The 26,870-nt window shown below is 43.0% G+C and overlaps 1 protein-coding gene across 1 annotated transcript in view; it reads left to right on the top strand.

Moving 5' to 3' along the window:
* The window catches only part of crocc2 (ciliary rootlet coiled-coil, rootletin family member 2), a 77,541-nt gene that overhangs the window by 945 nt on the left and 49,726 nt on the right, over positions 1–26,870 (top strand). The window contains 21 exon segments of the mRNA XM_061683071.1: positions 3,360–3,497; positions 3,695–3,778; positions 3,868–3,962; positions 4,121–4,265; positions 8,791–8,897; positions 9,432–9,638; positions 9,795–9,870; positions 10,021–10,110; positions 10,179–10,298; positions 10,371–10,570; positions 13,346–13,486; positions 14,335–14,479; positions 14,553–14,699; positions 15,848–16,078; positions 18,207–18,400; positions 18,836–18,963; positions 20,840–21,009; positions 21,095–21,262; positions 21,547–21,681; positions 21,762–21,905; positions 26,533–26,771. Of these exon segments, the coding sequence (XP_061539055.1) occupies positions 3,360–3,497; positions 3,695–3,778; positions 3,868–3,962; positions 4,121–4,265; positions 8,791–8,897; positions 9,432–9,638; positions 9,795–9,870; positions 10,021–10,110; positions 10,179–10,298; positions 10,371–10,570; positions 13,346–13,486; positions 14,335–14,479; positions 14,553–14,699; positions 15,848–16,078; positions 18,207–18,400; positions 18,836–18,963; positions 20,840–21,009; positions 21,095–21,262; positions 21,547–21,681; positions 21,762–21,905; positions 26,533–26,771 (3,104 nt within the window).

Here is a 26,870-nt window from a genome sequence, read left to right as displayed (position 1 = left end):
TCATCAGAAGATCATGCCAAAATGAAAGCATTCAGGGATGTTCCCATATCGGGAGTCAAACCCGGGCTGTCTGGTTGAAATCCAGGGGAAAAAATACTAATCACCCAATCATAGCCAATCAGGTGAATCCATATGCTGAAGATGTACATTAAACTTCATACTCCACTTTAGCAAAGAGGCCCTCAGTCACCTCTTGGATAAAAAAAAACCTGCAAACTGTTCCAAGCTTTCCTAGCCCGGGCTCTCAGCATGAGTCCGGGGTGGACATCCACCCCAGCTGTGTTTAGGAATCTTCCAGATAGCACGCTCCATTAATTCCCTTTATTAAGCCCCTCGGCTCGGGGAAAAAATATGGTGGCAGCTGTGCTGAACGTTTGCACGCCGGCCGGGCCGGGCCGCCAGATGTGGCAGATGTGGCCCGAGAGGTTCGATCAGCTGCTCGCAAGCAGCGTCACAAAAACGCAACCTCGGCCATCTTGGTTTGGCGCTGACACCAAAGGCATCGCGGGGGCCTCCGAAGCGAGCCTCCGCTTGCTCGCTGGCAGCCGCATCAAAGCGGCCCCTTTGAGTATTTATCAGAGGAGACAAAAGCGAGGAGGGGCACAAATCATACGTATCAAGAAAAAAAAAAGAATTCAAAGCACATTTCTGAAGGGGAAGAGGGCGGGGGAAACACGGACATACGCCCAGGGTGCGGCTTCAAAGGCAACCATGGCAACCATATGGAGTCCTGAAATGACATCAAGGCTTGTTTGCTCGACCAACAGCAACATTGACACATGCCAACAACTTATTCCCCACCCTGCTGTTTAACACTTAGAATCAAACTAAAGTACAAGCTTGCCTGAACATGCAAACTTGTAAGAGTTTAAATATTAAAAAGAAAAAAAAAAAACGTAGTCGGTGTCATATTCTTTCAAGAGGTAAATTGTAGTGTAGTCTAATATTTTGTAAACAAAGACGACAAATTCTAAGAATAAAGTTGTATTTTGGGGGGAGAAAAAGTGAGAAATTTGCGAGAAGTCATATATTTTCAACAAAATAAAGCCATATTTAAAAAAAAAGGCGTAATCTCAAAAATGACAAGAATCAAGTTTTACTTTTTTGGAGAAACATTTTGTGATCATACAAGTATGTTTTTGGAAGAGAAATAATCATAATATTTTTTTATTGATGTCTTATTGTTGCAACAAACACGACTTATTTTTTCAAGAAAAACTGGATTATCATCAATAAAAAAAGGCAGACTCTTCAAAAAAAAATTTCGAGAAAAAAATTCTAATTGTGCAATACAAAAAAAGTCCATTTTTTCAAGTCTCACAAACTGAGTCATTAAAAAAAAAAAAAAAAAAAAAAATCTAACACAAAGTCAAAAGAAATTCATCTATCGATCTATCTGTCTGTCTGTCTAGCTAGCTAGCTGGTATTTTATTCAATAAAAAATGTCCGCTTAACTCTAAAAACTCTTCCAGTAATCTAGGGAACTCTTAAATTAAGGTATCACTTTATGCGTACACCAAGTCTGTAAAAAATCGTATATTGCAGGTATAACCCCAATTCCAATGAAGTTGGAACGTGTTAAACATAAATAAAAACTGAATACAATGATTTGCAAATCATGTTCAACCTATATTTAATTGAATACACTACAAAGACAAGATATTTAATGTTCAAACTGATAAAAGTTTTTTAGTTTTTAGCAAATAATCATTAACTTAGAATTTCATGGCTGCAACACGTTCCAAACAAGCTGGGACAGGGTCATGTTTACCACTGTGTTACATCACCTTTTCTTTTAAACACTTGATGTACAGCTTCAGCTGTTCAACAGTCCGGGGTCTCTGTTGTTGTATTTTACGCTTCATAATGCGCCACACATTTTCAATGGGGGACAGGTCTGGACTGCAGGCAGGCCAGTCTAGTACCCGCACTCTTTTACTACAAAGCCACGTTGTTGTAACACGTGCAGAATGTGGTTTGGCATTGTCTTGCTGAAATAAGCAGGGGCGTCCAAGAAGAAGACGTTGCTTGGATGGGATCATATTTTTCTCCAAAACCTGTATGTACCTTTCAGCATTAATGGTGCCTTCACAGATGTGTAAGTTACCCATGCCATTGGCACTAACGCAGCCCCATACCATCACAGATGCTGGCTTTTGAACTTTGCGTCCATAACAGTCCGGATGGTTCTTTTCCTCTTTGGCCCAGAGGACACGACATCCACAATTTCCAAAAACTATTTGAAATGTGGACTCGTATACCCCCCACAGGACACTTTTCCACTTTTCATCAGTCCATCTTAGATGAGCTAGGGACCAGAGAAGCCGGCGGCGTTTCTGGGTGGTGCTGATAAATGGCTTTTGCTTTGCATAGTAGGGTTTCAAGTTGCACTTACGGATGTAGCGCCGAACTGTATTTACTGACATTGCTTTTCTGAAGTGTTCCTGAGCCCATGTGGTGATATCCTTTTCACATTGATGTCGGTTTTTGATGCTGTGCCGCCTGAGGGATCGAAGGTCACGGGCAATCAATGTTGGTTTTCGGCCTTGCCACTTACATGCAGTGATTTCTCCAGATCCTCTGGACCTTTTGATGATATTATGGACCATAGATGATGAAATCCCTAAATTCCTTGCAATTGTACATTGAGGAACATTTTCCTTAAACTGTTTGACTATTTTCTCACGCACTTGAGGTGAACCTCGCCCCATCTTTGATTGTGAATGACTGAGCAATTCAGGGAAACTCCTTTTCTACCCAATCATGGCACCCACCTGTTCCCCATTAGCCTGTTCACCTGTGGGATGTTGCAAACAGGTGTTTGATGAGCATTTCTTAACTTTCTCAGTCTTTTTTGCCACCTGTCCCAGCTTTTTGGGAACGCGTTGCAGCCATAAAATTCTAGGTTAATGATTATTTGCTAAAACAATGAAGTTTATCAGTTTGAACATTAAATATCTTGTCTTTGTAGTGTATTCAATGAAATATAGGTTGAACATGATTTGCAAATCATTGTATTCTGTTTTTATTTATGTTTAACACAACGTCCCAACTTTATTGGAATTGGGGTTGTAAATAGATTTTTTTGTGTATGACGTGTTTGACCTAGCTGGGACGTTGAATTTTGGCCTTGACCTTAAAACCTGCTCATGCGAAAAGCTCTCCAACCAAAGAAACAATGTGGCAAATATCAACTGTTTCTGAAGTCACTTTCTACTTACATTACATATTAAATATAAATATGTAAAAACCCTATCAAACGCTAATCCCCGAACCCAAACCCTAATGAACATGGACCAACGCGAACCACTTCTTGGATCATTGAAACTCAAAAGTCTCTCTCTGTCCTGCTGGATCAGATGCTGACCATGCCTGGCCGGGACAGCGTGTCGCCTTGGCAACAGGCGGTCCAGGAGCGAGGATACAGGCGGAGGCTGCTGCTCTTCCAGGAGGCCCAGCAGAAGCAGGCCCAGCTGGTCCAGAGGCTGCAGACCAAGGTGAGCTGAGAAGTGACCGAGAAACGCTCCTATGGAAAGCCCTTTGAGCATTTATTCCATACCCTTCCAGCACCGGTACGCACTTTGTCCTCATTTGTAAATAAATTCTGATTCAAAAATAAATATCAAGGATATTGAATAAATGCTTTAATGGCTTTCCATATGCTTCTCAGTCTGAACCTGGTTTCTCCTTCAAGGTCCTCCAGTACAAGAGCAGGTGTGGCCAGCTTGAAGGGCAAGTCCTGGAGAAGACCTCTGACTTGGAGAAGATGCGACTGTTGGTATGTCCCAACATGTTTGTCTTACGTACACATAAAACTCAACTCGTATGTGTGTGTGTGTGTGTCTGTGTGTGTGTGTTTGTGTGTAGCTGCAGGCCCACAAGGACTCGGCCCAGCGTCAGGAGGAAGATCTCAACACCAGCATCAGGAGCAAGGAGGCTCAGCTGGAGGAGGAACAGAGGAGGTGAGCGGAGATAAAAACATCATTAGGTAATAAAAAGCATCATCCAACATATACGCACACAGAGATACCATCAGCAACAGGGTGTGTGTGTGTTTGTATGAGTGTGACTCGAGCTAAGCGGATGCAGATGCGATAAGTCGGTGTTGTCGTATTTCCAGATGCGGCAGCCTGGGCCAAGTCAACTGTGTGCTGCGAGAACAGCTGGAGCAGGGCAACGCCCTCAACCAGGGCCTGGTAGAGAGCCTGCGGAAGGCGCGCCAGGACGTCGAGCTGTGCGATACGCGCCTGCGCCGTGAGCAAGAGGTGAGCGGGATACTAGTGAAAATTTGTTTAGCTCCTTAAAGGCCAGTATGTTTATATCAATCCAATGTTCATTTTATTGAAGGAAAATAAAAGTAAACGATCGTAAGATAAATAATCATCATTATATCATCATAATAATCATAGTGATACATAATTAAATAGAAGTAATATTGATTATTTTGAGGACATTTTAAACGGAACTAACATAATGAAAACTGTATAATAAAGTAAACCCTGTGTAATATAATTAATATATGTATATTTCAAGACGAAAATTGATTATATTTGAGGAATTGTAACCCTTTAACGGCCATGATGTTTACATAACTCCAAAGTTTATTTTATTAAACAAAGCACAAAAATGCTTCCATCCATTTTCTGTACCACGTATCCTCACTAGGGTCACGGGTGTGCTGGAGCCTATCCCAGCTATCTCCAGGCGAGAGGCGGGGTACACCCTGAACTGGTCGCTAGCCAATCACAGGGCACATATAAACAAACAACCATTTGCACTCACATTCACACCTACGGGCAATTTAACGTCTTCAATCACGCAAGTTTTTGGGATGTGGAAGGAAACCGCAGTCCCCAGAGAAAACCCACACACGCACGGGGAGAACATGCAAACTCCTAGAATTTGAACCCAAGTCCTCAGAACTGTGAGGTCGATGTGCTGCCTCTCTCTCTCTCTCTCTCTCTCTCTCTCTCTCTCTCTCTCTCTTTCTCTCTCTCTCTCTCTCTATATATATATATATGTATTTATCATCTTCATCAGCCATTTTCTATCCACTGCAGGATGAAGACCTCTTTCCAGCTACTATGACATTTTGCAATTTGTTGCCAGTGTATTCCGTTGTGTTTCATGATTTCATCTATCCATCTACTTTTAGGTCTTCGCCGTGGTCACTTTGTGTCCAGTGGTATCCAATTGATAGTTTCTGTGGTCCACCTTTTTGTCAGCTCTTCGGGCAACGTGGCCAGCCCATTCCCATTTAAGGCTTTTTATTTTTGAATGATGTCGGTAACTCACGTCTGCTCTCTTATCCGACTGCATCTTTTCTTGTCGCGAACGCTTATTTTCAACATTTGGCGTTCCGTGTTCCTTTGGGTTACACGTAGTCTTCGTATAACTTTGGCATTCGTAGTCCAAGTTTCACTACCGTAAGTGAAGACTGGTCAAATACATTGATCGAAAACTTTTCTTTTCAAGCAAATGGGAAAATTGTTCTTGAATATAACACTAAGCCTTCCATAAGCCCGCCAGGCAAGCTTTATGCGGCGTTCAACTTCAGTGCTTGTATTTCCATCCATAGTTACAAGTTGGCCTAAATAAACGTAGTTGTCGAGGACATAGTCCTCCATTTTATCTTTTTTGTGGACAGTAACGATTGAACATGACCTTCGTTTTGCTTTTGTTCGTTTTCGGACCTGAGTGACGGCTTTCTAACTCTAATTACTGAATACGACGCTGTAGTTGTTCAGCATCGTAGGAGAATAAAATGATGTTGTCTGCAAAACGAAGATGGCTCAAATAAGCGCCGTTAATTATTAGTCCTTTTTTCCAATTAAGCTTTTTAAATGTTTCTTCAAGGCAAGCTGTAAATAGCTTCGGAGACAGTGTCGCCTTGCCTGACCCCTTTTCCTAGACTTATTCGCACTCTTTCATCATCAATTCGTATTGAACCTGAAGAATCGTTGTATATTGATTGTAGAATGTTGATATCGGTCGGCTCTATCCCTTGATTTACTAGCGCCTGGAGTATTGAAGTGGTGGTGACTGAGTCAAACGTGGTGACTGAAGTGGTGGTGACTGAAGGCTACACACAGAGGCATTTCGTACTCGTTGTGTCGTTCGATGATTTGTTGAACTGTCTGTATGTGGTCCATAGTATTAAAACCGCTACGAAAACCCGCTTGTTCTATCGGCTGTGCTTCATTGAGTTTGATTCCAATTCGCTTGTCCAATATCTTTGCAAAGACTTTATAAATCGTTGAGAGCAGGCTTATTGGGCGATCATTTCTTAGGTCCATTTTATTGCCTGATTTATGTAGCAAAATGATTTCTGTGTCTTTCCATGTCGCCGGTACTTCTTGCAAAGTCCAAGCAGCGTTGAAATAGTTTTACAAGGATCTTATTAAGTTCGTTCCCTCCTGCTTTAAGCATTTCAACAGAAATTTCATCCAGACCACAAGCTTTTCCAGCCTTAGGTGAACTAATAGCATTTTCATTCAGGATACATGGAACTGGGTCTGCTTCAAGGTTTCCAGTAATCATTCGGTGAGGGTCACTGTATAGCTTTGTATAAAATTATTTAACTCGTTGTACGATTTCTTGGCGGCTGTGAAACAAAATTATTTTCTTGTGGCGAATTAATGCACGTTTTACGTTTTTTATTCCTTGTCCAACTTCAAGCGTTTTCTCAACAAGCCGAACGTTGTAAGTTCTCAATTCTTCTCGTATCTTTTTCCGAATCGCCTTGCAGAATTCAACATATTAAATTTTGTTGATAATGCTGCCCCTTTTCTTCATTTCTCGTCACTTTTTTATTAAGTCGAGAGTAGCTTTAGATATTCTGGATATTCTCGTCTTTCTCGTTGATGGCGCTACTTTGTGTGCAGTTTGAACAACCCCGTTTACAATTTCGTCGTTGTGTGTTGACAGATCTGTGTCTTCCAGCGTTAGAAGAGCTTTAAAGTGATTAGCCAAATGTATTTCAAACTCGTCGCTTATTTCTTAAATTAAGTTTAATTTGGTAAGCTTGCTCTTTAGAAGCGAGTAACGCTTTCTAATAGAGATGGTACATGTGGCGATTCTATCGGAAACACTTTTGACACTGGTAACGTAATTGGCGATACTTTTATTAATAATGAAACCAACTCCACCATCGCGTCCGCTTTCTGATCCTCTGTAATAAAATAGATGGCCATTATTGAGAGTCAACATAGCTTCATCTTTCTGACGTTATTTCACCAAATCCAATTATATCCCATTTGATGGTTTCTAGCTCATGTTGTAGCTCTTCTAATCGAGAATCGCCCTTTAGCATTCGCACGTTGAACGTCCCAAAAATAAGATTTCGTGCGTTGTCTTTTTTGCTTCTTTCTTGCTACTTCTAAAGATTGTCCTTCGGTTTGACTTAAAATGTTTGTAGGATTAACCGTATTCTGGTTTAGCATAGCCAAGTCCGTTGTCCGTAAGCAGCCATAATTAACCCGGGGTGATTCTTAGCACCCTCTGCCGCCACGCTTGTCTGCTCGCTGCCGACGGCAGAGGCTCTTTGGCCTCTGGGGAATGAGGGGCGTGTTTTTTGTTGTACTGCCATAAAGAAGGAATAGGCCCTAATCTGCCACGCTGGCCCAATGCGTGTTGGCAGATTGCCCAAATTTAGTCCCGTAGTTTTACCTACAGTTAAGCCCCTAAGCGATGACAACGTGGTGGGCGTTTAGGGGATATATATATATCCATCCACCCATCCATTTCCTTTTACCGCTTATCCTCACTAGGGTCGCGGGCGTGTTGGAGCCTATCCCAGCTATCTTCGGGCGAGAGGCGGGGTACACCCTGAACCGGTCGCCAGCCAATCGCAGGGCAATATAGTAATGCAAATTAAGAAATATATGCAGTTAAATATAAATAATATTTCAATTTTTAAACTAATTAAGTTTGGATGATTTAAAATATAAAAAATTAAAATATAATACATTATGTAATTAGTATTCAATACATAGATGTATTTCAAAAACAAAAAAGAATTCAAATGTAATAAATGGTAATGCATATTTTATATGAATATTTAAAACTGAAGATCAATTGAATTTTAGAAATGTTAATCATTTGAGATAAAAAGATATATAATAAACTATATTTAATATTAGCTTATTTTTTTATATAATCATATTTTGTAGACTTTTGATGAAAAAACAAAACACCAAAATAATAAAAAAGATAGTAATACAATTGAATATATATATATATATATTTCAAGATGAATTTTAACAATTTTGTATTGAATTAGTTTACAGCATGAGCCAGAGTGTGTACTTTAAAGAAAAAGACCAGTAGCAGGGTACAAAATAAACAGTAAAAAAAAAAAAAATAAATAAAAAGATCATTTTGCTACATGCGTTGAATTGGAAACAAGTAACCCATCTGGTAGATAAATGTGAAAGCCAAAATTTGAAAGTCAGTATAGGAGAAACGACAACATGTCTTAGGATCTCTCAAGCGTTAACCTTAGTAATCCATTCATAGCCAACATTCACTCTCGCTTTATTTCTCCCCCGTTGTTTTTTCCTGTGAAAACATTCCAAGTGGCGAGGGGCGGGAGAAAGAGGCCCCCTTTGTTGCCGTAAACGTCGGACGTGTGTTTATTCAGGGAAATCCAATGACTTGTGTGTGTGCCAGCGCACTTCCAGGACAGCGTCTGTTTGGAATCACAATAACATGAGAGATGCCATCTCTCGCTAACATCTCTCCCAGCTCCTTCACACACACGCACACACGCATACGCTCACCCCTTCGCAGACGTCGTCATCCCGCCTGGGTCGGGAGCAGGCTCGCGTCAGAAGCATGTGGCGCCAGGCCGCCTCCCTGAGGAACGCCTTCACGCAACTCAGGACCTTCACTGACAGGTGAGTGCGCAGTACACAAAAAGCACCCATAACCCCTCACTAACCCATTTCACACCGAGGATTTTTTTTCAGTTGTTGGTGCTCTGTGTGAAAGCTTTTCCAGATGCAAGTCATCATTAATCCAATTATTTGGCTTTGACTTGCGAGTGCAGACTTTTGAGATATGAGCTCTGTATGGTGGCGCTGAACTCAACTCAATTCACTCCACAATAAAAAGCAGTTTGGCAAATAGCAAACAAGTCATCCAAAAAAGAGACTTCAAGCTATTAATGCCACTCTCAGTTGACATTTTCTGTCAAACTAAAAAACAACTAGACAACTTTGTTTATGCTAGCTTAATGCTAGCACACAATGCAAAACGCCATGGACAGGCTAAGAAATAGCATCAATAGTCGCTATTCCCTTTCATAGAGCTTCCACAAAATTAGCACATAGAAGACAGTTAAGGTTACTTCTCGCCTTGTTGGGTTCTGGGTAAAGGCACAGGGAAATGAATACTAGCTCTACCATTAATACCTCTGGTGCGCCTTCCAGAACACTGTCCGACATGCGAGGCGAGTGCGCCGCTGCAGACCAGCTGTTCCGCGCGGCCTGTCGCCATCTTGAGGCCCGGGCCACACAGGAGAGCGCCTCCGGTGGCGAGGAGGTGTCAGTGCTGGAGCAGCAGCTGAAGGACAAGTTACGGGAGGCCATGCAGCTTCAGGGGCGCTGGGACGCCGAAAAAGTGGAACTCAACTCCAGGTAAAGTGATAGGGGCTGTTTATTATCAACAAAGAAAAAGGTCCTTTAGCACCTCCGCTTAGGAAAACATTGGCCTCAAAACTAGTTTCACTGATCGACAAGATACCACCATACAACCAACCCAACAAGATAATGTGATTTTCTGATCTGATTCAGGATCATGGAGCTTACGGATTCGGTGAAGCAACTCCGCAGCCAAAACAGCGAGAAGGACGCTAGCCTGGACAGGATGGTGAGACTTTGGTGGGGGAGTTAAATTAGTTGAAGTCTGGTCTCAAAGCTTTGATCAACTTGCTGGTGTTGAGCTTCTGCCGTCTAGTATATGTCAGGCTTAAGTATGCTGTTTTTTTTTTTTTTCTAACCTGCATTGTTTCCCGCTCAGGAGACGAGCAGAAGCGAGGACAAAGGAGAGATGGAAGTCCTCCAGGCTGAGAACCAAGCCCTTCAGAAAGTACTCAGTGAAGTCCATCAGGTCAGAACGTAAAGTGTTCATTGTGTACAAATAGCCACAGTCTAACAATGTCCACAATGAATCTCCAGCTGGTGTCTAGTGAAGGAAATAGCGCTGCGTCTGAAGGTCTTCTTGGTTGTTCTCCAAGGAGGAACATCACCATTATGGCTGTGCAGGGTGCCCTCACCAAGCACCAGCAACAAACTCAGGTCTGCCTCACTTTTCCTCATGCTATCACAGATTGTTCCACTTTGTGGTTGAAATGACACTCAGTCTTCCAGGACTTTTGTGCCCGCCTGGAGGCGTCCCTGGAGCAAGCAGACGCATTGCGTACTCGGCTGCAGCAGAGCGACTGGGCCAGAACGGAACTAGAGGCGAGGATCCGGGAAGTGACGAAGGAAAGTCAAGAGGCCAAAAAGGCTTTGGAGGAAACTGTCCAGGAAAAAGACACATACCGCTCCTCGCTAGACATCATCTCTAGGTACCCAGTTACCTTCACTACAAAGACAAGTAGTCACCTAAGAGTTTTGTGGGGTAGAGAGGCCTTAACAGTACTACATGTTTGTGGGTTGACTTCAAACAAAGGGCTCATCCCGGATTTAGACCCAAAAGTAGACCCAGAGTCCTGGTGGTATTCCAGATTCCATTTTACCCATCATACCTCTGCCTAGACCAATGGGAGAAACCACACACACCACTGGCACCAACCAGTACCCAGTTGCTCAGAAAGTAAAACAACCCCATAAACCAGTTGGATGTGAGTCTGGCAGATTACTCAAATATTTTACCCAGAATTTCTCATTTTAGAATAGCCTCTGTTCTAGTGCAAACACATTTTCGCATTATATCAGCCTCTTTCACTCTGAGATTCAGGAAATTTGGAGCACCAGCGGCAAAGCAGTAATGACTGTTGCTGGTCGACTTTAAAGAAAGTGCTCTTCCGGGACTTGAAAACTGGACCTCTCGCACTCACAGCTAATCGAGATGCATCCCGCAAGAACAACAAGGCACACAGAAAGGAAAAATTTATGAAAATGGAAAAAGATGGGGGAGAAAAATATATTTTCTGTTTTAATATGGTTTCTGTACGAGGACAAACATGACAACAAATATGACAACAAACATTCTTAACGTTTTCCAATGCTGTAAAAGTGTGTGGCATAAATATTACATTTCAACATTTCTGTCAATGACGATTTGCATCATGGCACGGTGGATGACTGGTTAGAGCGTCAGCCTCACACTTCTGAGGACCCGGGTTCAATCCCTGGCCCCGCCTGTGTGGAGTTTGCATGTTCTCCCCGTGCCTGTGTGGGTTTTCTCCGGGCACTCCTGTTTCCTCCCACATCCCAAAAACATGCATTAATTGAAGACTCTAAATTGCCCATAGGTGTGACTGTGAGTGCGAATGGTTGTCTGTTTGTTTGTGCCCTGCGATTGGCGGGCAACCATTCAGGGTGTACCCCGCCTCCTGCCCGATGACAGCTGGGATAGGCTCCAGCACACCCGCAACCCTAGTGAGGAGAAGCGGCTCAGAAAATGGATGGATGGATGGGAAGATTTGCATCATAGCCTGCGACGCGCGCTTCTTTGAGGTCGGCGTGGCAGGTGGCTGTCGCAAACAAACTGGCGGGCTGTGTGATGGGCCATTGATAGCAATGGGAAAAAGAAAGATAGCTGATGATAGCCAGAAAGCACAGCTTGCCCAAAGCCACAACTGGAGCGAAATTGAAAAGCCTCGCAACACCCGATAAACTTGTTCGAAACATGGAATGCTCTTCCTGACAGTTATAGGAACATGAAGACATATGCATTTGGAGTATTATCCATCTTTGGATCAATATATACCTGTGCGAGCAGATATTCTCAAACATGAACTACATTAAATCCAACTACCGCAACCGCCTCACAGAAGAGCTTGCAGTCATGTCAAGATTAAAGTTACATTTTACATGCCCGATGTTGAGAAGCTGTCCAGTGATGTCCGAAAACAGAAGTCACATTAAATGGGTAAGAACACAATTCTGTCATAGGCACATATTTAGCAACAAAGTGTCTGTTTTTATATAGTGGTTTCTGATTTTTCGTCAGTATATATTTGGAATGACACTTAGGGATGTTGTGTTTTGTTGCTCAGGTCCGAGGATGGCTGCGTTGTATTGTGCGTGTCAGAAGAGGATGCTGCTTTTTAATTTGCACTGACTTACTTAGCATTTGTAGAACACTCAAGAGAAGTGGATAATGCACAGAAACTGAACTTAAACTGTATTATTTTAATTTGATATACTTTACCTTTTCAAAAGGCTGCTGTTTTATTATTTAAGCAGGCTGCGTTTTAATTGTAGGCTGTGATGTATCACGCACAGGTGCAATTGTAGCCTATTCATTTGTGTCTGTTGCCGCCATTAGGGGGGAAAGAGAAGAGGATTGTGCATTATTTTATTTTATTAATCGAAATGAAACTGGCTTGTTTTCGTAATACTTACATTTTCAAAAGGCTGCTGTTTTATTTTTACAATTGCAGGCTGCGTTCTATTACACTTTGTTTGTTGCCCAGATAAGGGGGGAAAGAGAAGAGGATTGTTTGTATTATTGAGGATTGAAGAGGACTGCATTTTATTTCCATGGGGAGGTCTGAAATTACAGGAGGCATGTGCCATTTTGCTTTTTTGAATCCTCAACATAAAAATGACATTTAAAAAAAAAAAAAGTTTTCTTTATTATATTTCTATAATTTCATCAATGCAACGAAACCTAAAACACCATCGTACAGCAGAGTAGTCACGTGGTGCGTCATTATCTCCAGGATGCGCTGTCGGGAAAATATACATTTATTTGGTCCAATATGGCTCTTTCAACATTTTGGGTTGCCGACCCCTGCCCAAGACCAACAACCCACACAGAAGAGCAGATGACTTCATAACTTGTCACATGGGCAGCCATATGACAAGGACACTTTGATTGAAGCTGATAACCACAGATCTTAAAATACGCTGTTGATCATTTGGCTGGCAACCAACACAGGAATGCTCAATGACCCATTTACTTGTTAAATGGGCCACCTTGAGAAAAGGACCAAGTTATAACATTGCAGCATACTCACGCACTACAGATGTTTTCTTAGTGGGGTATGTCCGGGAATTGACCCCAGGACCTCTCACACCCAAAGCGAGAATCATACCCATAAACCAATGAGCCACAGAGAACTGAAACCCCCATTAGTCATTGTCCTATTCTTGATGTCATGTCTGCCCAGCGAGAAGGGTGGTGTGGAGCAGCTTTTAGCAGGTGTGCGGCAGGAGCTGGACTCCAAGCGCAGCGAGCTGGAGGCCCTGAGGCAGAAGCATCAAGACGCCGAGCTGCAGCTGGCACGGCTGCACTCTGAGACCCAGCGAGGGTGCGACACACACACACACACTATTTACTTGCTGCTTACACGGATGGTTCTCTTATTGTTGCGTAACATTAGCCGAGTATGCATTATCTAACGATGGATTTATGCTACAAACACCAACATGTTCAGCCAAAGCATATCATTAAGTCCACAAGCTTGATGCTACTGCCTAATTCAAAATGCCATGTATGGACTAACGTAAATTAGCATAGATGTTTTGATAAATATATACCTTTCTACAACAATACTCATGGGCATATTTTCTCTTTGCACTGTTGGAACAATGTCTTCCTCTTGCTCTTGATTATGCTGCATCTCTTCCAATAGTGCTCAGTGCTGCCCGGTATGTTGTGGACAACGTGGTACTACAAATGAAGGCGCGCAATGTTAAATTTAGACTGTAAAAACCCATAAAAAACAAAAATCACCTAAAAATCCGCAATATAGCGGGGACTCACCGTTTGTATTTTCTATATTTTTGTTTGTTGGTGTGCCATGAGATTTTTGAAACTATTGCATCACAGAGCCAAACACGACATTAAATGGCGACTAGAACACATCAACATCCTGACACTTCTGGTGCATTTCTCCCCAAATAAAATCGTCTGTAAGCCATTTATGTTGTAATGGTAATGTACAATGAGCTTGAAACAAAATGAAAATGTTTTAGGATCCTAGCGGGACATGCAATTCAGCTCGGTCCCCCATGCGTTGTGGCCTTTGGCCCTCCAACTTTCGAAGGCCAGATGGTTTGTTGTTTGGGGGCTTTTTTTTTTTTTTTTTTTTTGTATTTTTTTTTTTTTTTTTTTGCGTGCGATGACAACAGCGTGAGAGAATGCTTTGCGTTCCAGCGAGCAGACCCTGGAGGAGCTAGAGGGGAAACACTCGGACCTCCGGCAGGAGCTGGCTGCGGCGAGGGAGGAGCTGAGCCGGTCAGGCCTGGAGAAGGACGTTCTGGAGGAGGACAAGGCCAGCCTGGCTCTGGCTCTCACCAAAGTTAGACCACCACAACTGCATCCGTGTCCGCTGTCTGACCACAATGAAAGTTCTTTTCACTACGCCACTGCAGGCTGAGTGTTGTGGCGTGGCCCAGGAAGCGCTGGTAGCCAAGCTGCACCACCAGGAGGCGGGGCTAAAGGACTCCCTGGCCAAGATGGTCGCCCTGAGCGAGGGCCTGGCCAAGGACAAGGTTGAGCTCAACCGCCTGCTGCTACAGGTTAGCAGCCATCCCTTTGAACAGAATGTTCAAACAGAATGAAAAGCCACGTTAACCACAGTGAAATAAGACTGAAAGTTAAATTACTGCCATTGATGGGTAACCAGTCCAGTATGAGTTGACATATAGACAAAAATAACATTTTCCCCTCACACAGGCCAAAAAAACTCAGTCATAAAAAAAACCCAAAAACCTACACACACGCAAAAAAACTGGCACACAAACAAAACAAATCTCTCAAACGCCAGTATAACATTAAGACACACTCAAGTTTCCTCGACACCAAACACACACACAAACAACAAAAAACCTCTCTAACATACCCAAAAACTCAAACCCGCACCAAAAAAAATCCTTCATTTACACCATGAAACTCACACACAAAAAACTCTCACATCACCAGAAACCTCTCATACATCGCACCCCAAAAAACTCTTAAATGCCAATAAAACTCTCACACCCGCCAAGAACCTTTCATTTAGACCCAAAAGCCTTTCTCAAAAAACAAAAAACCCTACACACACCAAAAAACACTCATTCACGATAAAAAACTGAAATGCCAATAAAACGCTCAAAAACTAAAAAAAGGTTCATTCACACCAAGCAAACTGACACACACACCGGAAAGCCCCTCACATTGGCACAACAAACTTTTCAAACCAACATACCTTACCTACATAAAAAAAAAAAAAAAAATCACCCCAAAAACTCACAAACCAAAAAACCTTTCACACACACCTACAAACTCTCACCTCTCCATAAAACTCATTCACACCAAAAAAACCCTTCATGCAAAAACCTCTCATTCTCATCAGAAAATCTAACAAACCAAAAAACCTTTTGTGATAGTCAAACCAAATTACTGCGATTTGCCTCCCACTAACAAAATAACACCCAAACTTCCACCCAAAAACTCACGAGGTCACTACAAAAACTCTCACACACACCAAAAAACCTCCCACACACGACAAAAACCTCTTACACGCAAACCCAAAATGTTGGCAGACACCATAAAACGCCTTTCAGAACCCCCCAAAATCCCCTTACTAAAAGAAAAACCCAAAATTTGTTGTCACTTTGAGACCTCCAAGTGAGACCAACTTATTAGCCTGACCCTCGACGTGTCCCCTCGTGTCTCCTGGTTTCAGGCCGAAGCTGAGAAGGCGGAGCTGGGCGACCGCCGTCGGGAAGCCGAAGCGGACCAGGCGGATGCCCGGGAGGAGGTGGCCCGGCTTCAGTGGGAGAAGGCGAACGTTCAAGCGGAGAAGGAAGCCCTGGAGAGCTCGCAGCGCCACCTGCAGGACATGCGACGCAAGACGGAAGAGGATCTGGACCTCCTACAGAAGGAGAACGCATGCAACCTGGAGCAGCACTTGCAGGTAAGGGCTGCAGTTTTAGTCAGGAGTCAGGAAATTCCGCCCCCGGAGCCAGTTTCATTTATCCATCCATCCATTTTCAGAGCCGCTTCTCCTCACTAGGGTCGCGGGCGTGCTGGAGCCTATCCCAGCTGTCATCGGGCAGGAGGCGGGGTACACCCTGAACTGGTTGCCAGCCAATCGCAGGGCACATAGAAACAAACAACCATTTGCAATCACAGTCATGCCTACGGGCAATTTAGAGTCTCCAATTAATGCATGTTTTTGAGATGTGGGAGGAAACCGGAGTGCCCGGAGAAAACCCACGCAGGCACGGGGCGAACATGCAAACTCCACACAGGCGGGGCCAGGGATTGAAACCGGGTCCTCAGAACTGTGAGGCTGACGCTCTAACCAGTCGGCCACCGTGCCGCCCAGTTTCATTTAGCAATACAATATTTGGTCAACATGTCTATCATGAGTAGACCCACAAAAAAGTCTCCAGAAATCATACCCGAAAAGACAGAGGAAGTCTACCATTTTAGTTTAAAGCAACCATTTAATGCTCATTTTGCCCATTTCCAGTTTTCAAAGACAATGATGACTTGATGACTTGCCATAAAACAGGAAAGTCATACAGTAACCCCACAATTTGGACAATTCTGCCAGTCTCACTTAGCATGACGTGAAATTTGGTAGATATGTCTATTATGAATAGATCCACAAAAAAAGTCTCAAGAAGCCATGCCAGAAAAGACACAAAGTCAGCCATGTTTGAAACTAACAATTTGGGGTCATTTCGTCCATTTCCAAAACAAACTCGTCCTCATGATTTTGTCCGTTTGCTAACAAATTTGAACCACGTATAGTTGACAGATGGACGATACTAAAAATGTTTGTCATTCCTGAATGTCATATTTTTGTGAAGGCTCTTAAAAAGAAGGTGAAGGTTTGCATTTCTGGCCCAACAACTTAAGCTACTGCAGAGACGAAGGCCAGTAAATAACTTTCCGTATCATTACTGTCTCCTTAAAATTGATATTTTCTTAAGTCTGAAGTGCTATTAATAATATTTTATGAGTCAGCGGGGAGAGAGAATAGCGCACAAATACGAGGAAGATAAATGGAGCATCAGAATGCTTTTCTAAGTTGAGACACTCGTAAATTTGCACCGCCAAAGTCTTCTCATTCTTTGCCTGCTGAAGAATGACAAGAATCCTCTCCTGCTTTATTATCACTCGAGCAGGACCTCAGGTAGTTTTTAACAAATCAAACAAATGTACAAATTCCATCCAAACACTTTGAGATAAGCGAGCTGTGAAAATAAATGTGAAAAAGCTTGGGTGTCATCCAGCCTGAGTCAGAAGACGTGGCGCGCTAATATTTAGTTTGACTTCAATTTAGCCTGGATGGAAATCAAATTACGCTGATTGTTGCTTTTTTAAACCTTCCGCCCCACTAGAAAAAAATATAATAAACATGAGAGGGTGCTGAGGTCTGTTATAAACTCAGCTATTGTGTTATGGCTCCAAGGAAGTGCACTTATTCTGCCTCCTTTTTCTCATGGCTTTATACATACATCTCACCCCAAAGGGTCATGGACCTCTGGAAAGTACTAATCTCACTATATGAGTCTTTTTCAGCCCTGGAACTACTTTTAGACAATACTTCCCGCAGTCCAAATACACAATAGCCTTGTAAAAAACTCTTCTTAGCTCCAGGCAAAGTTCCTGCAGCCACTGGCCATTCGCAGACCCCATGGACCTGCACAAATTGGATCTAAAGAATGCAAAAGCGCCATTTCCACCAAAAGATCCTGAAATGTTTTACTTCTTGGCCCTTGTACAGTAGTTCCTGGAACTGAAAAGTTTCCAATTAAGTATGCTCAATTTTGGAGCAGACCCGACTCCCAAAGGTTTCGGGACCTCTGGAAAATACTATATCACCTCATTGGATCTTTTGTCCCTGGAACTACATTGACCTGTTGGTTGGTTGGTGGGAAAGTAGGTTATTCGGTTGATAGGTAAGTACATAAGAAGGTACTGAAGGTAAATAGATACCCAGGTGGGTCGGTAGAAAGGTAGGAACATAGGTAGGTAAGTATGTAGGTAGGTAGTTATATGTAACTATGTGTATGCGTATTCGTATGTAGGTGAGCAGACAGATGCAGAGCGCATCGGAGGAGCTGCGTGAGAGCAGGAGCCGGCGGGACGAGCAGGCGGCGGCCCTGGAGAGAGCCACTGCAGACAGGGATGACCTCGCCAAGGACAAAGCCGGCCTGGAGGTCCGACTCTGCTCGGCTGAACGCAAGACCTGCGACTTTGCGCAGGAGCTGCTGGTGCTCAGGTGTGTGTGACAAAAGCAAATAGTGAGTTGAATTTCATTGTCTAAATTTAGTTCCTGGGTAATTTATGTGAGCTAAAAGAAAACCCTGCTCGGGGGCTAGTACTATCGCAAGGTTCAGGAGCATAAAGTGTGGAATACATCTGACTGTTACCTTTCGAGTTCCAGCAAATACAAGTACCAGTAAATTAAAAATTTCTGCATTTTTATTTTTTTTAATGCAGCCCTAACTTAGTAAGTAGTTAAAGTATATATCAGAATTGGAACCAAACCAAAAAGCTAAACCTGTTTTGAATAATGCCATTGTCAATTGCTCTTACTTTTAGCATGGAAAAAAAAAATCAATTCAAATCAGAAAATTATTATTTTTTTTATTTCAAGGTCATATCACGCAGCCCAAAGTCAGGCTGTGGCTTCTGACTGCATTTGTACTTCCAGAGCCGAGAAGCAGTGCCTGGAGACCAGCGTGTTCCATAGTCAGGAGCTGGCCTCGTCCCTGGAGGCCGAATGTAGCCGCTTGGAGGCCGAGAGGCGCAGCTTGGTGTCGGCTAATGAGGCGTTGACGCGTGAGCGCACCCCCCGCCAAACCCCGGTGTAACCCCTAACCCACCCTCACCCATGTGCCAACCCACACTGTCCATGGATCCTTTCCAAAGGGCCCACCAGAGAACCATAGTTTATAGACGAGCTCCGCAACAGCTGCACCTGTGTGGAGATGACTTTCCCAGCACATCAATCCCATCTCATCATGTCAAAAACATGACTGACCATTCAGTGCAAAAGCAACCTTGGAAGTGCTGGATCTAATCTCTAATTTCAAATTCCACCGCAGTTACTTTCAGAACCATTTTTTGTTTGGACCGCAGGTTCTAAATTTACTTCTGGGGTCATTTATTTGAGCAGAAAGAAATCCCTGCTTGGGATGAAACCGTTTCAAAAGGTTCCGAATTTTATCCCAGAAATACAACTTGTAGAGGATCATTGTGTGTTTGGACTGCAGGCTCCAAAATTGGTTCTGGAGGAATTTATTAAGGACAAAAGTAAACCCTGCTTGCCGGTTAATTTAATTGAAAAAAAGGAAAAGCTAAACTTGTTCCAGGGTGACAATTCAAGAGTCTTGAAAGGTCTAGGAACCTTCAGAACTTTGCTCTGGAACTAAGAATTATTTTGAGGATCATTGTGTGTTTGGACTGCGGACTCTAAATTTCGTACTGGGGGAATTCAGCGATGCCAAAAGAAGACCCCGTAGGGAGTTAATTCATCCATCCATTTTCCTTACCGTTTATCCTCACTAGGGTCGCGGGCTGCTGAAGCCTATCCCAGGTGTCTTCGGGCGGGAGGCGGGGTACACCCTGAACCAGTCGCCAGCCAATCACAGGGCACATAGAAAAAAAACATAATTTTTGTGTTTGGGCTGCATACTCTACATTTGGTTGTGGTTCAATACATTCTGCTAGGGGGTTAATTCAATTAAATTCAGTTCAAAGTATTTCCCACAGGTGGAAAATAAAGAGTCTCAAAAGGTTCAGGGACCTTAAGCACTGTACTCTGATACTAGGAGCTTTTTTCGGAGGACCATTGTTTGTTTGGATGGAATTAATGTCTAAATTTAATCCAAGGATAATAATTTCTTCTTGAATTAGCAATTTCAAAAACAAGAAATTGACACTGAAACTTGTAATGTTTTAGATGACCATTGTGACTTTGGACGGTAGGCTCTAAATTTGGTTCTACGATAATTAATCAAATGAGATCCTGCAAGGGGTTAATTTGATTCAATTGAAAATAAAAAAAATATTTGTCTACAGGGGGCAATTCAAGAGTTTCGAAAGGTTCAGGAACCTAAGGTGCTTGACTCCAAAACAAGGAACCTTTCAAGGACCATTGTACTGTATGTTTGGACCATGGGAACTATTTATCTCTGTATCTAAATCTAGTTCCAAAGTAACTTACAGAAACCAAAAGAGTGCCCTGGTAGGGGGTCGTACTCTTGAAAGGTTCAACAACCTGCAGTGTTGAATACATCTAATTGGAACCTTTTTGTTCCAGGAACTTCAAGTACCAGGAAATGAAAGTTCTAGAAATTTTTTAAAATTCAGCCCGTAAAGCCACTCTAACTTACCAACATAACATTTGTCTATCACGAGTAGACCCAGAAAAAAAAGCATCAGGAGCCCATGCCTGAGACAGACATAGGAAGTCTGACATGGTGGTTTGAAGCAGCGATTCTAGGGTCATTTTGACCATTTTCAGTGGTCCTTCAAAGACCAAGTCATCCTTGAGAATGTGTCTGATTGCTGTCCACATTTACTCAATGGATTGGTGACACTACAATGTAAAACAATTTGCGTTTTTGTAAATGCTTGTAGGTGGAGCATGACAGCAAATTTCCATGACTCACCACAAAACAGAAAATTCCAATTTTGCCACAATTTTGCGCAGGTGATGTCGCTCTGGTGCGTCTTGATGCGGAGCGTAAAGATGCTCAATTCGCCCAGGAGCGTAGCACCCTGGAGGAGATGCTGGTTCAGGCGGAGAGGAAGGCCCTGCAGATCCTAAAGAACAAGGATGAGCTCCACCGAAAGGAGCTGGAGGACGAACGCAGACAGAAGGTTTGACCATGATGACATTGATGTTGATGTTGATGCTACAGTAAGACGATGATCAGGCGTCACATCTGTTGGTGGTGGCATACAGGAGCAGCAGCTTGAAGAGATGAGGGGGCAGCAGGAGAAGCTGCGCTCACTAAAACAGGAGTTGGCCGAGTGTAGCGGGGAGGAGGTGCAGAAGGCAAAGGAGGAGATGCTCAGAGCCCAGCAGCACTGCGAGAGGAGCATCCTGCAGGGCCACAGTGAGATACAGCAGGTAGGTGGCTAGGAAGTAAGGTAGTTTGTTATCCAAGCAGAGAGTTATGTAGAACTGCAGATCTACAGGCAGAGGTCGCGGTAGGTGTATAGCTACAGTATCTATGGCTTCTTCTCTATGGGATCCTTGCACCCTTTTATGACACCCTTTTTACTCACATGGACCACCATGTGACAATTGTCAGACCTCACACAGCACCTCTCGCACGCAAAGAAGCATCACAAATCTAGACCAATGAGCCACAAAAGCCCTATAAGTTCTGATTGTGTGTCTGTGGTGATCAGGCTTTGTCCCAGAAGGAGGCGGAGAAGGTGTCCCTGTTGGAGAAGCTTGCTGTCCTCCAGAAGGACCTTAATTCTGTAACCAGTGATCTGGAGTTCACTCGGAGGGAAGCGCTTGCCACACAGAAGCAGGACAAGGTCACAATCACCAGCCTTCCATCCTAGAAGCTTCTTTTGTTTAATTGAACTGCACTCATCTTATTATTGTTGTTTTCCAGAATGAAGTGACGGTCCTGCGGCGTGAGACGCAGCAGCTGCGAGCTGACTTTGAGGCGTCGATCAACTCGCACGAGGCGGCTGAGCAGAGCGGACGCGAGAAGCTGCGTGAGCTGAGCCAACAGCAGCATGCTGCCCAGCGCCAGGTCAGAAGATTCTGTTGGCAGTGGCTTTGACCTGGATGGTTATACCAAAAAATGATTATACAGCACATCACGGTTGCGTGTCAGTGTATATTGTTCTCTTACCAAATAACTGACTGACTGACTGACTGAATTACCTACAAACTAACACGTTAACTGATTGACTGGCTAACTGACAGCCTAACAGCCTGATTTACTGACTAACTCAGTACCTGACTAACTGGACAACTCATGTACTAACCGATTGACAGTCAAACTCACCAAATAACAAAATAACTGACTAACTGATTGACTGACATCCTGACTAACCAACAAACTAAGTCTATGAGTGAGAAACTAACTTACTCACTGAATAACAAGCTGACTAACTAGACTGACTGACTGACCGACCTACCAACTACCTAACTGACTGACAAACTGACTAACCAACTGACTTTCTCAGTGACTCAGTGAAGTACTTGATTGACTGACTAAATAACTAAACAATTAACTAACTGGCAAACTAATTGACTCACCAGCTGATAGCTAACTAACTGACTACCTCACTGACGGACTAATTGACCGACTGAATGACTGGCCCCCCTGACTGACTGACTAAGTGACTAACTCACTGACTAACTAAAAAGCTGCTTTGCGAAGTGAGATCACCAACTACTGGTCTGGCATGCACATGAGATACTTTTCATGGTTATTGTAGATGTGTGTGTGAGCATTCTGAAACATTCCAGTACCGCTAAAACAAATAAGTGTGTCCTCTCTGAGCTCTCCCCTCATTCTTCCTCAGAGTCGACAAACGTATGGGGATGACAAGTCGCCGGGTCCTTTTAGGATAGCAGCGAGCTCACTGTCACTTCATAAAGCCAAAACAAGGCTCACTGTGCCGTGATTTAGACGCACGCTTTGCCGGGAAAACGGCCGATGTTTATCTTTGAGCAACATTTGGCTTTCAGGAGTGGGGAGCATCTTGTCCTCACGCTGTCAAATTGTAGTAAATGAGTGAAGAACCCCCACAAGACCCCCACCACCATTGGAAGGGTTCCAACAAATGCTTAAAACCAGTTCCATGCGCGGTATTAAAGGTCATCTTATGCTATGTGGAGACGCCATCTTCAATGACTCTTCGCTTTTCTGGTTCTGGACATCCGGTCCCTCCACAATCTTGTGTAGATCCATGTTTACGGTCTGTTGACCTAAGCCACTTAATTGTTCTGCCCAGTCTGCCTCATTTCGTTTCGTTTCTCTGAGAGAGTCCTTTCATTCCTTATATGTGACCGCTCCACGATGTTATGTGCATCCATGTTAGGTTACAGGGAGCTATGCCACTTATTTTTCAACCTGGTCTGCTTCATTTCTTGTCGTTTGTCTAGAGCTCAACAGTCCTTTTTTCCCCAGGAGAATTTTGACATATGGTCGCTCCACAATGTTGTATGCGTATTATGTTCTGTTCTCCATAGTAGTCATTATTTTCACTTTACGTTGAGTCAAACCTCAAATGAAAAGCCTTGATGAAAGATGGACGCTAATTGCTGTGTCAATATGCGCTCATATGGTGACGTAATGACCAAAAAACACATTTGTCTTTTTGCTTGTTTGATTACCAAATCCCCCCTAGCAAAAACACTCAGTATTAACCAAACAGCGGCCCTTCATCCATTGTATTCAATCTCATTTGTGTATGTGTGGCAGAGCAGGAGAAGCTGGACAGCATCAGTATGAGGAGGGCTGGTGGGACGGCGGGGGGACTGAGGGTCCCTGGTACCGTATTATGAAATCAAAGTTTGTGTTAACCCCTTGAGTAAATAAGCCGGCAGTAAAGGGGGGCGGGTGGATGTTTATTTTCTCCCCTCTTGTAACAGCAAAGGGCTGGCTCCACCGAGACCCTCAACCCCACTCCCACCTCTCCCCTCCTCTCTCGTCCATATAACACAACACTGCACCATCTCATCCCAAAGAAGGGGGGATGGAATCATATAAAATTGAAGCTGCAAGCGGCAATGAACAGACCCTCACACCCTCACGTCTCAGGGGTGAGTGATACATTCCTGCCAGTTGGTAGTGCCGACAATTCTCTTTAGGGTTGGACCTTCATCACACACAAGCCGTTTGTGGAGTTTCCTGATTTGTGACGAGTCATCTAGCTTGGCTGCTAAGCTCTGCCTACACGCAATAAAGAAAATCTAATGTTACGCAATCAACTCTCACTGTCCTACTAGTAAATGGAGTTTGGTGGCAATCTAAGAAAATATCTAGGAAGTTCTTTTTGAAGGACCCCTGGACATGGTCAAAATGACCCTAAAATTGCTGCTTTAAACAAAAATGGCTGACTTTTTGTGTGCTTTCAGGCATGGCTTTTTGAGATTTTGCTGTGGGTCTACTCATGATAGACATTTCTACCAAATTTCATGTTGCTAATTGAAACCGTCTTTGGGGGGTGAATTTTAAAAATTGTGGCTTTTTTTTTTTTTTTTAGAGTTTCCCGATTTATGGTGCGTCATCAAACTCTGCTGCCAAGCTCCACCCACATGACAAAAATTCAAACCCTTCGCAAGTCGTCCCATCTGTGTAGTATACTGTACCTGGTTAAAATTTAAAGGTATCCGAAAAAAATCAAGCACAGGTTTGTTTCTGAAGGAACCCTGGAAATGTACCATAAAATGGGTGAATCGACCCAAAATGGCAGATTTCCTGTATATTTTCGGGCTTGTTTTCTTGAGACTTTTTTGTGGGTCTACTCATGACAGACATGTCTACCAAATTTCAAGTTTCCTGTTGCTCAGTGAAACCTGTCTAGCGTGCTGATTTTATTTATTTTTTTCTCCAATAAGGAGTGCGCTACTGAATCAAAATGGTGGCTTCACAGCAAAATCTCAGACTTCCTGTGTCTTTCCTGGCATTGCTTCTTAAGACTTTTGTGGGTTAGCTCATGGTAGACACTTCTACCAAATGTCATGTTGCTAAGTGAAACTGGCTTCACGAGCTGAATTTTCCAATGTCCCCAACAAAGTCTAATTGGTCAGATCAGCTTGTTCTTCCTCATATGACTTTATGAGCAGGAATCATCCTGTGTGGCCTCGTCGTCCTCCCCCACACATTCAGGGGTTGGGGGGGGGGGGGGGGGGGGGTGCTGCTGTTTATCACGCTGCTCTGTGGATTCTTGACACTGTTAGCTCAGCAAGGAGACGCAAGCTGGCCGTATGCCGGAACGGCTCTTAGCCCCGGCCCTGATAAGCCCCGTCCTCCCCCAAACCTAATATAAATATATAAAAAAGATGCTAATATAGGTCATGTGCTTTGTTTACGTGAGCTCATTCACCCATTTGGACTTGAACTCGTCTCCTTCTTACTTTTACTTTTCATCACCAATCTCATCTTTTTCCTGAGTAACTGATTTAAAATTTTGGGAGTTATTTTACTGAATTAAAAAATAAATGGATGAGCATTGGAACTTCATTATTTTCCCAAAAGAAACTAACGGAAATTCAGTTAATTGTTTCTTTTCTTAAAAGCTTTATTAACAAACAATGTTTTCTGTCAGGTTAACATTTTCAAGTGCCATTCAAGTGTAACCACTGTTAATAGAAAAGCTCAAAAACATTAACAACATCCCTTGGCACACAAAATATACAGTAAAAAAAATTCTGGTATTAATTTGTCCAGACACAAGCAAAGTTACTGTGCTCCTAAAGGTACAAAAGGCTGCTATTGTACACTGTTTATTGCGTATTAAGGTGGCTGCATTTAAAAGGCTTAACCAAGTTTGCATTGAAAAAGCAGTACAGGGAACTCCAGTTTATTGCTTGGGATACATTCCAGACCCACCCGCAATAACTGAAGATCCGCGGTCTAAAGAGACCGTAAATAACTTTTTGGGGGATATATTTTTACCCCTCCTACACAATTTAAAGACATTTAAACTCTTTAAAACACACTTAAATATTAAAACACACTTTTTAACATATTCCTGAGCACCTGTTCTCACTCACTCGCTGTCAAAAAATAGGAAATTATCATATAACATCACTTTGAGGAAAGAAAAAGAAGACTATATATAAATAGAGGCAAAGCTTGTTTGCTTCAAACTGTTTATTTGTCGCTCCCAGTTGTTTACTCTAAAGCTGAAATATAAATTAAAAAAGAATGAAACATTGTACAGTGTATTAGAACACCAAAATGTTTAACCGAACCATATCATGATGTCCAACGAAAGTCTACTAACTTAATGCTAACATATAATGAAAAACACCATAGACGAGCTAACAGAAATTAAAATACCTGTTACGGTAAATATAAATGTCTAAACAACTGCAACTTTAACACACAGAGCAGCAACACATACAAACAGAGCATACAGCAATTCTCACAGGCATATACACATTGTGATAATACAGTAAAAGGCCACAACTCTAAATTGCTCAACCAGACTTTCATGTATAAGGAAATAATCCCATAAAAAAAGATTGCTTAAAACTGTGAGGTTGCTAAAGATGAACCGCGGCATAGCATTGGGTTCATTGTAATGAGCTTTCATTACAACATAACTGTAATATGGTTAGTAGTGTTAGTTGTGAGTAACAATGTTGTCCTCTTGATGCTGTTCATAATGTGTCCATCCTTGTCCAACATGTTTAAGGTGGGCGTTCTTCAAGCTAAGCTGCAGGCCACAGAGGAGCGACTGGCCGAAGCCAAGAGGGATCTAGCTGAGGCCCGGCGCTCCCTTCAGGACAGTGTTCAGGGGTTGGAGAAGCAGCGCGAGGAAGCCCTCAACCTGCGCCGGCTACTGAGAGACAAGACGAAGGAAAAGGAGGCCATCCAAACCTCCAACAAGGAGCTCAGGGCCTCCGTCAAGCAGGTGGAGAGCGACATCAGCAGGTAGAGAATGTCATTGTTTCTGATATTTAATTTATATGAATCTGAAAAAAACAAACCAAGTCGAATGACGTCAAACCCAATCACTTGTCACATGGGCCA

Source organism: Phycodurus eques, chromosome 8 (genome assembly GCF_024500275.1).
Source record: "Phycodurus eques isolate BA_2022a chromosome 8, UOR_Pequ_1.1, whole genome shotgun sequence".
In the NCBI taxonomy this organism is placed as follows: domain Eukaryota; kingdom Metazoa; phylum Chordata; class Actinopteri; order Syngnathiformes; family Syngnathidae; genus Phycodurus; species Phycodurus eques.
The sequence above is the reverse complement of the archived record's forward strand: the minus strand, read 5'-3'. Positions and strand labels throughout refer to the sequence as shown.